The sequence below is a fragment of the Sycon ciliatum genome, chromosome 5 (assembly GCF_964019385.1).
Source record: "Sycon ciliatum chromosome 5, ocSycCili1.1, whole genome shotgun sequence".
Classification (NCBI taxonomy): domain Eukaryota; kingdom Metazoa; phylum Porifera; class Calcarea; order Leucosolenida; family Sycettidae; genus Sycon; species Sycon ciliatum.
This window is the reverse complement of record NC_088647.1, coordinates 30,757,470-30,770,847: the sequence shown is the minus strand read 5'-3', so window position 1 is coordinate 30,770,847 and position 13,378 is coordinate 30,757,470. Positions and strand designations below refer to the sequence as shown.

The following is a 13,378-nucleotide window of genomic DNA, read 5'->3' as shown; positions in this document are numbered from 1 at the left end:
AAATGCAAGATCACAATGTGAAACAACTTGGAAGAATTAGTATGTATGCGAAGTGTATCGGGGGAGGCATGCAGGGCGCGCGATAGTGCGGGATCGAATCCCAGGTTATGTCTTAAAACAAAAAGGATTTTTTTAAAGAATTTATAACATCCTTATGCATTTTTTTGTCTAGGTCCTCAAGGCAAAAAAGCATAGCGTAGGGCCGTGAGCTTCCAAGCTCTCTCGTTTCTGTTCTTCGTAACTGAACGAAAACCTCTAGACTAATAGTATGCACACATCATCGTGCCTTGGCACGGACATACCAACTCTGCTGTTTACCTCTCTCCAGGACAAAAAAAAACCCTCCTTTCCAAAGTGAAACTGGTACTATAACAAAAAAGCACAGCTGATAAAGCGAACAGACCTACAGCCAATCAGCAAACCAGTTCCGTCATATGATCCGGCAGGTATTGCATGCCATGCATGTACTAGATTAATGCTACGGTACAGACAATCGCATGTCTAGACACGTCCTAACAGTGTCTAGTCAGTACTAGCATCATGCTCACATGTGCCGGGTCAGCACACAATACATCGACCTAGCAAACGGTAGTCTACGGGATCTACTGGAACAGTCGGTCTGTGATAAGTCACGTCGTGGGGAATGATAAGAACGTTTCTAGATTTGCATTAATGGTGTTTATAATACTTCTGAAGTAACTAAACGCAAATGTGTGTGTGCGTGCATGCGTGCGTGTGTGTGTGTGTGTGTGTGTGTATTTCTATGTTTACCTTCCTTCAGGTCACTTCCTGTATGAGATGCTGCTTGGCCAGGAGTTGAATGTAGCCAAGGCTGAACACCACCACATCTCAGCGGCCCGGAGTAGCTCTCAGGGTGCCCAGGTGTGTTCTTGTGTTGGCAGCTAGGACCGTATGTGTGTGTCCTTGCAAGCCTGGAAATGCTGCCTTTCTCCCTCTTTTCTCTCTCTCTCATTCTCTTTATCTCTCTTTGTCTCTCTCTCATTCTCTTTATCTCTCTTTGTCTCTCTCTCTCTCTCTCTCTCTCTCTCTCTCTCTCTCTCTCTCTCTCTCTCTTTCTCTCTATCTATCTATCTACCTACCTCTGTTCATTTCACTCACGTACACCTTCTCCGGGGGGGATCCTTTTTTCCTATTCTCCGCTTCCTGATATTCGTACATGACATTGAAGCTTTGCCTGCGAAATATTTAAAATCTCTAATCGTAAAATGTTCACTAGCACGTCCTGTTGTTTGAAGTCTTTTATTCTCACGACGGCCTGTGGCCAATGTTGTTGTTGTTGTTGTTGTTGTTGTTGTTGTTGTTGTTGTTGTTGTTGTTGTTGTTGTTGTTGTTGTGTCGGCGTCATTGTTGTTGTTGTTATACTCACTGTTCTTGGCACAACCTCTACCTGGGCCAGTTGTGGGTGCTTTGCCGGTCATGAAGATTTCTTCAGATCCCCCCCCCCCCCCCCCCCCCACACACACACACATACACACGTGTTGCTTTTTCTGTGTGCTTGTCTGTTTTCTCATTGCTCCTGTCGTTGTCCTCCGACGTACCACACAGGTCCTCCGGGACATTTTCCTGCGCTCAGACGGAACATTTCCAAAGTTGGAGGATGTGAGTACACATGTATGCATTTTTGCCTGTGCCCCTTGACGGACTCAGCTTTATCCTTGTTCTGTAGCGATGTAGATCATTGTGAATTTGGTGTCTCTAGATGCTGGACTTTGTTCATGGCATGTACTGGTCATGTCTTCATACCGACATGGAAAGGAGTATGTAAGATTGAGGCAAATGGTGGGGAAGCTGCACTTTTATCGGCATGCAGAAACTCCCAGTGAGAGAACAGCTCTGATCATGTTTCCTCTGCTTCTCTCTCTCTCTCTCTCTCTCTCTCTCTCTCTCTTTCTCTCTCTCTCTTTCTCTCTCTCTCTTTCTCTCTCTCTAGTTCTCTCTCTTTCTCTCTCTCTCTCTCTCTCTCTCCATGTCTCTCTCTCTCTCTCTCTCTCTCTCTCTCTCTCTCTCTCTCTCTCTCTCTCTCTCTCTCTCTCTCTCTCTCTCTCTCCCTCTCCATGTCTCTCTCTCTCTCTCTCTCTCGCTCTCTGTCTCTCTCTCTCTCTCTCTGTCACTTCCCCTAATCAATCTCCTTTTTTTCTAGTGACTGCCAAACTTCACTGCATGGTTTGTATATGTGTGTGTTTGCATTTAGTTGAAAGATAATATGTTCTTCAATGGCGGCGTGGATCTTTCTGAAATGAATCGCACCAACACCCCACCGGTCAGTGAACACAGTGCATCCCTTAGTTCATCCTCTTGCAATCGGTTTTCGTTGTTGTCTGGGGTGCGATTAATGTCTGAACAGTGTGTGCATGTCAACTGCTTTCTGCGCGAGGCGCTAGGCATGCGGACAGTGGACGGTCAGAAATCCAACCAACATAATTATAATCTTTATAATTTTTCGAAACTTTAAAAAAATCCAACCAACTAATTTCCGGACCGAGCGTACAGTAGTGGTCCCCGTTCCCAGGTGGTTTGATGTATCTTAAACTATCTTGTATGAATGCACATAACCCTGGGGGGGGGGGGGGGGGGCTTTCTAGGACTAATGAAAAGTGGTCCTGCTTTCGAGGTGGTCTAATGTACTTATTTTATTTGTGCATACGGGGAGGGGGGGTGGGGGGGGGGGCTCTGCGGGACAAGGAAAAAGTGTTCATATGTCTGCGCTGGTCGGAGACTGAGCTTCCTCTGGTCCGCACTGCATTGTGTAGTAGTTCAGTTGTCTTATGTTGCCACACGTGCACACACACACACACACACACACACACACACACACACACACACACACATACACATTTGACCTTTATTCTTTTGACGTCCCATCTCCAGTGGAGATGATAGGCTACTACTGAGTTGGGCAGTACTTGAGGTGACGCTTCAAATCACCAATTCTCCTAAACGTTCTGCCGCATGCGCAGCGGAATTCCCAGCGCACGCACACACACACACACACACACACACACACACACACACACACACACACACACACACACACACACTGACATACACACAAACACGCACACACATACACTCACTCACTCACACACGCACATACACTCACTCACTCACACACACACCATGTACCATGTACCATATATACGCCCGTCACAAGAGAAGCACGCAGATCTGCAAATGCACTGGATGTGCACGCACAGATTTTCTCTTTAGAGCAACGATAGCGGATCTGATTGTGATTGAAACAGATCAAGACAAGCGCCAGATAACTGTCTAATCTACACAACTGGCAAAGCCATATGAATTCCCCCCCCCCCCCCCCCCCCCCATGCACACCTGGTCTACACCACACGAAGTACATCGGAATAGGACGACCAAGACAGCTACTTATGCACACCCTACACTTGCTAGGGTAACCAGTATAGACAGCACATTGCTTTGATAAAAGCAGACACTAGATGCACTGGTACCTTGAAGTGAAATTGGAGTTATTTTACCAACCAGCCTCGGCAACTGGGTACTGGGAACCCAGGGCCAACAGACGTACCAACAACCTCAGCCATGAAAGCTATATAGTATCGACACACTGGATTGTGGAGCCGAAACTAGTCCAACTTCCAAAATGCTTTGGCAAGAGGGCAGCCTTCCGACAGGTTGGGGACACACACACACACACACACACGCACACAGCAGGCCTCTGCACTCCCTTATGTCGCACATGCACGCCAACTGTCCTCTGCCTTCTCCTGTACTCTCCAGGCTCTGACATCTCAGATGAAATCACTGCTGAAACTAGTGAGGAAAGGAACGTTATCGCCAACGGCTTCTGGAACAAGTACATCAGGAAGGTAAGCCTAAGGACATGGTAGAGAAGTACACTGACCTCGCATACGAAGTTGTCTGGCTGAGAAGTACCGAGTTCACTTCCCTTGTAGGTGCGTTATGCATGGCGAAACTTCAGTACGTTTTGCTGGCATTTCGCTGAGCTGGCTCGGTGGACGATGTGCAAAGTCTACGGTTTGTGATCCTGTCTGACCCGATTGTTAGCCGCTGGAAGTGTTGTGAAGCTTGTGCTCCGTGTGCGTGCATATGTGTGCGTCTGTGCGCGCGCGCGTGTGTGGGTGTGGGTGTGTGCGTGTGTACATGCATGCATGTGTGTTGCAGCTCAAAGTCGAGCAAAAAGCGTGGCTCAACATCAGGTGCCTCGAAGTCAAGGTAAAGCTACTTTGAGGATATTTATTTTGTACAACTTGGTCCCTTACATGTAGTAGTCAACAAGTTTATTCTTGGTGTGAGAGAAATGATTAATTTGGAAGGGCTTTGGCAGCGGAGCAGCAGAGCAAGGCTTTTGAATGTAATCATCAGTTCTATAAGGAGGCATGTTGCCGTAGAGTCTTCGCTGGGTTGGTTGGTTTCACGACTCTTGATTATGCAACTATCCAACAAGAAACTCTCTGTGGCAGTGGCAACTGAAAGCCTCTGCCTGTTGTTGTGTGTGTTTTGCACGTAAGCACACTCTTCGCCAAAGCCTTTGCTTTTGTATGACTTGTTCTTTTAAGGGTCAGTGTTAATGGGAGAGAGTAAGAGTTTTCCGCTTTCTGTCCTTCGTCCTCTGTGTGTGCTCTGTCTGCAGCCGGCCATCGAGTCGAGCCAACGCCAGTAGCGTATCGCCGCGGCCAAACACCACACCCTCGCCAGCCAATCCACCTCCGCCGCCGCCGCCGCCACCGTCAGCTGCTCCCCCACCGCCTGCTGCAGCAGCCGCCGTACGTCCTCCTCCATCCTCAGCCGGCCGCGGTGCGTTACTGGGCCAGATACACACGGGCGCACGGTTGAAGAAGACGGTCACGAACGATCGTAGTGCGCCGAAAGTCTGACCGGCGCTTTCGTCGCTCTCCGGTTGCCAGTGTCCGAATGCAGTGCTCTATGTTGGCCATCGGACTGCGCTGGCATGTTATGTTGGAGAGGTGGGTGTGTACGTGTGTGTGTGTGTGTGTGTGTGTGTGTGTGTGTGTGTGTGTGTGTGTGTGTGTGTGTGCGTGCATGTACGCGTATGCACCGCGTATGCCTGCATATGAGTGTGCGCCCGCACACAAGTGTAACGTTATTTTTGCTTTCGTATTCGCCATTTTACGGTGGCAGCCGCACTGTTCCATACTGGTGGTGGCCAGGCTAGGCTGTGTCTTGTCGTTCCAATACATGATCATACCTCGTGGCAATGCCCTGCCATCTAACCAGGGTCTCTGTGAGAAAACTGCATTTCTTGCAGTGAGGTCTCACCACCACCACAACGCTCCATATCTGATGTTGTCATCTCTGCTGCCCTGTGTGCACCCCCCCCCCCCCCAACCACCTCTGTTTCAGCTGGCCTGATCCACACACATTCTCTATCTAGGAAAATAATATGTTGGTCTATTCCACTACAGTGTCCTCTCTTTTTTAATTTAAATTCTATGAACAAAACCAGAGACCGACTATGAACAAAACCAGAGACCGACTGTGAACAAAACCAGAGACCCACTGTGGACCTGAATCGAACCGTATAGTTTATAGTTGTAGGCAAAATATTATTTCATGATTAGCCTAGTCTTGATTCGCTGATACCGGCAATGGTTATTGTCGGTGTATTGATCCATAGTTTGCTTGCTGTTCAACTTGTGAAAATATGACCCTATTTTGGAGATCTGTTATTTTCATGCTGGTCTCATGACCCACGGCTACTGGCCTGATTGTTATTTGTGCGCTTTTCGTGATTCCACTGCAGCTAGCTGCCTATAGCTGTGCTATTTAAATGTTGCTAGTGTTGTGATTATTCGTCTCGACTGGCATGCTCATGCTCTGACTGTGTGTGTGTGTCGTGACTCGACTGTGCGTGGTTGTGTGTGGTACATGCGACAGTGGAGGTGATCTGAGAAATGCAGAATAAAGTTATTGTCTGTATTCAAAAAAGAATTGGTGTCTCCACGTCAATAGACGGTATGCCGAATGACGTGCAACTAGACTTGGGAGGGCATTGCAGAGTAGTTGCATACAAAGTTCAAAGTTGTACGGGTACCTGTGACTTGTTTTCCTGCAGAGCTTGGGCCTCGGGGCTTTCCATGTACACATTGTAGTATAATTATTTGTATGCAACTTGTGTCCGATGCCCTCTCAAGTCTAGTTGCAAGTAAGTTTTGCAAGAGTCCATACCGGGTAATAGTCCATCGGCCAAATCTCAGAAAAGGCCTCTTTCGGAGAAGGTGATGCACTGAAGCTCCAAGTAAACGCCCTTTGGCACACTAGCTCATGAGACCCCATAGAATACGAATCCGATTGTTGGACGTTGCCAATCCAGTTCAGGATAGTCGAACTGGGTCGAATACCTTCTTCCGATTTTCGTAATTTCGTCCACCATTACATCTTTCTCATCGACTTTTTTTCGCGTGGCGAATGTTCTTGAGCCGCTGAGCAGAATCTACGCACGCTCGAACACTTGAAATGCCTGCATGTTGACGGTTTGCAAGATTCTAGCGAGCTTGGTGGAAATCTATTATTTATTTGGACATTTGTTGGGGAATCTGAATTACAATGTAGAACGGTAGAAGCTCATTCAGAGAAGACGGCGTGTCGCCGCTGTCGGATTGTCGCTACTGTGTTTCAGACGTATTTGCTTGAACGTGCTATTGTCTTTTATTGTATTGAGGATGGACAGAAGATGAAGTGACGGCTTTCTTGAACAACGACGTTTTGCCTACATTGTAGCTGAAACATCTCATCTGGCGTCTAGAACGCAATAATTATGAGTTGTGAGTGCCAGCTGAGCTGAACACAAGCTGGACACCATTCGTCAGCTGGGCATTTGCATCGAAGCTCTTGATAGCCACGATAAGCATAATTATACAGAGGTAACATTGTTTGACTCAATACGCATGCAGGTGATACCACTAGTGGCACTACAATGTAAATGGTGCAACTTGAAATTGATGCAACAGCGAATATGTACTTCGTACAATCACGAACAATTGTAAGGCAAGTGTTCATGCCTGTCATAGAAGAATTTCAGCCCGGAATACTTGTTGTCATGGTCATAAATAATACAGGACTTGAGTTGGCTCTGGACATAAACACACTTGTGGTGAATACGGTCATTTTTGCGAGAAAAATATTTAGCCATTGTATATTAACACCTGATGCCGCACTACAAGCAATATTTCATGTACATGTATGTGAGACTCAATTGCATCCACAAGGCTGTAGATGCATGTAAGCACACAATACTGTACAGTATAAGTAGTAGTCGACATGTGGTGCCTTCCTGCTGCACATGCACATGCGGCAAGTTGGCAACGACGCATGACCTATCCGCACCGCACAGCGTGAGCTTAGAAAGGAATATTGCACACATAGTGCTATTTGTGTTCCGATATCGTTAAAGGGGAAGTTAAGGCAAAAATTAAAATTTCACCAGTTGTAGTCTTCGGGGTGCTGAGTCGAATGGTCTTGGTCCGAGGAAGCTGAGACGCTCCCTTCCTACTTGAATCCCAATCGAACTCGCGCACTTCCACCGAAACTGGGTGACTGCGCCCTACGAGATGGGGATTTGTATGCAAAATGTCACTAAAAGCGCCATTTCGTTCTTATAAAAGCACGGATGACCGCGATTGGCCCATATGTTGTAGTCTTTGGGACGCTGAGTCGACTGGTTTTGGTCCGAAAAGGCTGCGATGCAGCGTTCCTCCTTTATTCCCAATCGAACATGGTTGAAGAAGCGGTCACGTGGTCCTGGGTGCCCAAATCACCTGGTCACCACGCCAGCAGGTGACAACTTTCACACCAGGGTTCAACTCGGGTTCAACTCGAGTGACAGGACTGCACCCAAAAAAGGTCAAACAGGCTAGTAAGTTGTACCCTGCAGGCACGGTGACCAGGTGACTGGTGTACGCAGGAGCACGTGACCGCTTGTTCAACCATGTTCGATTGGGAATAAAGGAGGAACGCCGCATCGCAGCCTTTTCGGACCAAAACCAGTCGACTCAGCGTCCCAAAGACTACAACATATGGGCCAATCACGGTCATCCGTGCTTTTATAAGAACGAAATGGCGCTTTTAGTGACATTTTGCATACAAATCCCCATCTCGTAGGGCGCAGTCACCCAGTTTCGGTGGAAGTGCGCGAGTTCGATTGGGATTCAAGTAGGAAGGGAGCGTCTCAGCTTCCTCGGACCAAGACCATTCGACTCAGCACCCCGAAGACTACAACTGGTGAAATTTTAATTTTTGCCTTAACTTCCCCTTTAAGCCGGTATACATGTACTAGTATCCTTATACAGTGGATATCGGTTATAAAGTCATCGGACATAGTGATACACCGGCTATATTGATACAAAATGAAAATATCAAAAGCAAAACCAGAAAAAGAAATTATCATTATAACCAATTATTGAATATATCGTATATAGCGATAAATCGGCTATAAGGATACAGAATCACCATTCAAAACACCACTTTGCGCAGAAAAATTATCGTCTATAGTGATAGCAACACACAAGTGTGAGGCATTGATGTCTCGACTTGGAGCCACATGTGTGTTGTCATAGGGTATTCTGGTCTGGTGCTTCCTGGATGATGCCTTTGGGCCAAGAAATTCTTCACTCTATACTGGAGAAGGTGCAGTAGCATCCATCACGTATCAGTACGCTACATTAGCACGATCGAGTACCCACACGTGTATAATGTGTATGTGTGACGCGCGCAGTTGAAAATCGCCTGTAGTGATATACCGGTTATAGTGATAAAATGTGAAAAATATGAAGGGCACGTTATAACCAATATCTACTGTACATGTACCTGGTCACTCGATAGGCGATGCTGACTGTACTAATCTTATCCATATTACCCGATAGGCTATAGCACACTGCGTCAGATCACTATGCAACAAAACAAGAGCTTTGGAGCGAATATAAACTGAAGCAAAGTAGGTTTCAACGGCACAGCACTAGTCACAATGAGGGGAGTTACGAGGATGGTTGGGCCGTGAGTCCGTGACACATAGATGATGATTGTTAATGATTCATGAATGGTGGAAAAATACCACCAATGGCGATGATATTGCTTTCACAACAATGACATCAGTAGGAGCAGTGACACAACCTTACTGCTCCAAGTAGGATTTACAAGCGAGTGAAGGGAGGACAGACTGGTCTAATAGCAGACCGGGTCTAAGCAAGGAAGTAATAGGCATCAGAGGTGAGCTTGCACATCAGAAAACAAAATTTAATGATGATCACCAAACACAGAGAAGTTGACTACATGTGTATGTTTGTGTCACTGTGTGTGCATGTGCGTGTGTCTGCATGTGCGTTTGTGTGTGTATGCGCTCACATCTGTGTGTGAGAGAGAGGCAGACAGACAGATAGCATATGGTGGGAGGGATCAAGGTCTGACCTCAGAGTTAAATGCTGACGGTGTCACTGTGGAATACCAACAGTGCGAAATCGGGCAAGGTGGTTAATGGCCCACACTGGAGCCGAGTAGGAGCGCCAGTGGTTGAGGGCTAGCACAGGAGTAGCAGCAGCTCCAACCTAGGAAGATCAGCTTCTGGATGAAAATCTCCCGGACACAGTAGGTACCAAGCTTCACTAGCAGATTGCCGGCAGGGGCGCACGGCGAGCACTCATACATCCCTCAAGCCACCAGAGCCGCAGTACTTGGACACGATCCAGGTGCTTACCCGCCAACAATGCTGAGAAGGCACTAGAGCCATACAGGAACTTATGATCGAGCATGACCACAGACTTGAAATACAGGGTCCGGCTTTGAATACTGAGACATCGACGTCTCCTCCACAGAACACCACTCAGCCCCTCCATTGCATTATTTTGCTTTTTTTTTTTTTTTTTTTTTTTTTACAATAGGGCTTGAAAGTGCTACGTCACAGCATAGCAACAATTTCAAAAATTCAAAAATTGGATCCACTTGGATCCAGTTTTTGTATGGATCCAAGCACATTTCAAGCGGTCTTACCCACAGCATGGTGATGTAGCCAGTGAAACTGACTGATTTGGCTACTGGGGGCGGGGTTACAACTGCATGGTGGCGAAATAAAAGTCACACCTGCATGCGACATGAGTGGGTTGCTATGCACCCACATACTTAGGCAATAGCAAAGTCACACCTTAGTGGATCCAAAAATAGAAATCTGATGCCAACTTACTACTCCCTGGCCGTTTTGACGTCATCACTTTCAAGACCCTTTGCAGCGAGAGGGCCAGGGCCCAGCCTAGGCCCTACCTAGGGGTCGAGACGGGTACCGGGTACGGGGCATGCTGTGCACGCGCTGCACACTTGGCATGCAACCAGCATGCGTGGTTTGCTGCAGGACGTGATCAAGTTTCCTGTGACAGGCTGTGTTTTCACGGTCCCGACGCGATGTTCATGTATGTACTCCGCAGCCTTTTTTCATTTGAAGTTTTTTAGTTCTGAAGGAAGAAGTTCCGAAACGCTTTCCAAGGACCACTGTTGGGTTCTTGTTTGCAGCAACCGTCATCCCTAACGTTAGTCTAAGGAACCCACTTGTCTTTCCATGCGTTCCCTGGTGATGCTGGCATTCCACACTCTGGAATCCTGGCTATCTGGCGAGAAGAGGGCCGCAGTGCTGCGATATCGTTCCCAGTGTTGTGCTCGGAACACTTTATCCATGACGACTTTCATCCGACCTTGCTTTTGCGAAGATATGGAACGCCCTGCCAAGAGACTCTGGAGCTTGAGAAAAAGGCATGACCCATCCCTGTCTTCGTTATTGGAAGATCGACTGCTTGCTGGCGCTGCTCGAGCTGTTGATGTTGAAGTGGAGAGAGACGCAGCCTCATCGTTCAGCTGTGCGGAGAAAGTCATCTGAGTCCGAGCTGTGGCTGTGTGCACGATATGACAGACTTTCACATCATGCACATAGCCACCAAAGTAAAACTCATAGACACTATCCACGGGCCTGTTCACTTGTACTACTCCATCAGCTCCCTCTTCACTGTCTTCGGCGACTTGCCCCTGCGTTGGAGACAAGCAAGCATGCTGTGGCACTCACTCTGGGAAACAGAGGTTCATCACTCATCCACTGGGACCGTGAAATGTTGGGCATGATGAAGGTACACTCGAGGAAGTGGTGCCCTTCTTAGTTCTAGGAGCATCAGGGTTCTGCATAGAGAAGTGTTCTCTACATCGACAGGGGAGAGAAGGTAGAGAAAAGAAAAATAAATTTCAATCTACAGTAATCCGAAATATCCACTGAATGCGGAAAACTTACCTCTCCAACAACTCATTCTTTTTCCAGACAGATACGCACCCTCATTCAGCAGAAAACTGTTCAGTTCCTTCACAGACCATTCTTCATTTGACAGTTCGTCCACGGGTTCCACAGCCATCGATGGCAAACCACTCGACACTCTCTCCTCCATCTCCAAAATGGAAAAATACAGTGTTCCACCATGCTCAACAACTGATACTCTGCACAAAAATCGAAGAGGATGCCCCGTCTCGGATCACGTGACCGTTATTGTGCAAAGGGTCTAAGTGTTAGACTTAGAGCACACAGCACTCGATGCAAGATTTACCAGTGACTAAATAGCTCCGCGTCTCCGACCACAACTGCAGCGTTCCCGTGAGCCTGTTGGATTTCCGTCAGCCTGTTGAGATTATCTTCATCTCGTCACATGTGAGCCTGTGTGTTTCATCCGTATCGTGGCACAATTACACAGACACGATTTCCAACACAGGCCGGTTCCGTTGCTCGAAGGGTTGGCGGTAAGAATTGCTACGCCGTCTGTGGCTGCATGGGAACTTCAAGTCTTGGCGAGTCGTCGTCTTTCTCCATAAATCCTGATCGTCACGCGAACAACAGCCACTATTGCCTAAGAACTACGACACAACAGTATCAAGCTCGCCCCATCAGAAGGACACGAATGACGAGCGCTAAGACGGAGAAAGAGAGACAGGATTAGCGAGAGCTGACTAGTGCAGGTACGCTGTCATCTCCTGAGCTCATGAGGTGGTGGGCCAAGCAGCGAAGTGAAATGAAGGAAGATAGAAGGCATACGGAGGCACCAAAACCTATTGCATATTGCCTGTCACATACGCCATTTAGCGTTGACAGCTGTCAGCTGACAGCCTCAAAAATTTGAAAATCTGCTAAAAAACTCTCGATCAGAACTCTGCGCACTCTCAAATGGAGCGCACAATTAAAAAAACTCGGCGACGAAGAACGCTTCGTATCGACGTCGACGCCCTGGACTGAATTCGGCACGTCCAACAAACGGAAGTGTTCTCTGATATATTCTCTACGTGCTGGGTATGGTCGCGTTTACTTGGAAGCTCAGTGCATCACCGGCCACTTTCGATTTTGAGACTTGGCCGATGGACTATAAACAAGAGTATGCAGCTGTGATCTCTTTTCTATGGGCCAGATGCGCGGCGCGCTGCTTTTAAAGGGGAAGTATACCCTAAAATCAAATTTTCACCAGTTGTAGTCTTCGAATCGGGGTGCTGAGTCAAATGGTCTTGGTCCGAGGAAGCTGAGACGCTCCCTTCCTCCTTTATTCCCAATCGAACTCGCGCACTTCCACCGAAACTGGGTGACTGCGCCCTATTAGATGGGGATTTGTATGCAAAATGTCACTAAAAGCGCCATTTCGTTCTTATAAAAGCACGGATGACCGCCATCGGCCCATATGTTGTAGTCGTTTGGACGCTGAGTCGACTGGTTTTGGTCCGAAAAGGCTGCGATGCAGCGTTCCTCCTTTATTCCCAATCGAACATGGTTGAACAAGCGGTCACGTGCTCCTGCGTACACCAGTCACCTGGTCACCGTGCCTGGAGGGTACAACCAAGAGTTATGTACTCTTGGTACAACCAAGAGTAGATAAACAAGAGTGTGCAACTCCGGATCTCTCCTGCACAATCTGCAGATAACTAGGGTTGTCCACATTTTTCGAAATATTTTTGCCAAGTTGCGGATGCAAAATGCAGTCTTGTTGGGGCATTATGCATTCCATAAATTCAGCAGGATTTTCAGGAATATACATGTAAGAAGAAATTAAAAAAATTCTAAAAATTGAAAAAAATCAACCCAATTCGCGAAAATTATGCGACTGTTGTCATGGCAACCAACAAAAAAATGGCCGCCTCCGTGTGTACATGGTTACCGTGACTGGTGACTCACGTGAGAGTCGACTAGTCTATCGCTGGAAAATAATTAATTCCATTTTCCTCGTGCTGCATCCATAGTGGCTTTTTACCTTTTGACAGCTACTGTAGCGGTTGTGTAGTATCCCTGCCTCAGTTGCTAGTACTCGTACTGAACTGTAGCTGACTACATCTACATCTACTGACCTCT

General features: G+C 47.3%; 1 protein-coding gene across 1 annotated transcript in view; it reads left to right on the top strand.

Moving 5' to 3' along the window:
• Positions 1–5,824, top strand: part of LOC135818316 (slowpoke-binding protein-like) — a 33,994-nt gene extending 28,170 nt beyond the window's left edge. Inside the window, exons 11-16 of the mRNA XM_065331671.1 lie at positions 782–882; positions 1,567–1,620; positions 2,213–2,281; positions 3,775–3,863; positions 4,180–4,230; positions 4,649–5,824. Of these exons, the coding sequence (XP_065187743.1) occupies positions 782–882; positions 1,567–1,620; positions 2,213–2,281; positions 3,775–3,863; positions 4,180–4,230; positions 4,649–4,892 (608 nt within the window). The 3' untranslated portion in view covers positions 4,893–5,824. The remainder of the gene's footprint in view (positions 1–781; positions 883–1,566; positions 1,621–2,212; positions 2,282–3,774; positions 3,864–4,179; positions 4,231–4,648) is intronic.
• Positions 5,825–13,378: the final 7,554 nt, after the last annotated feature.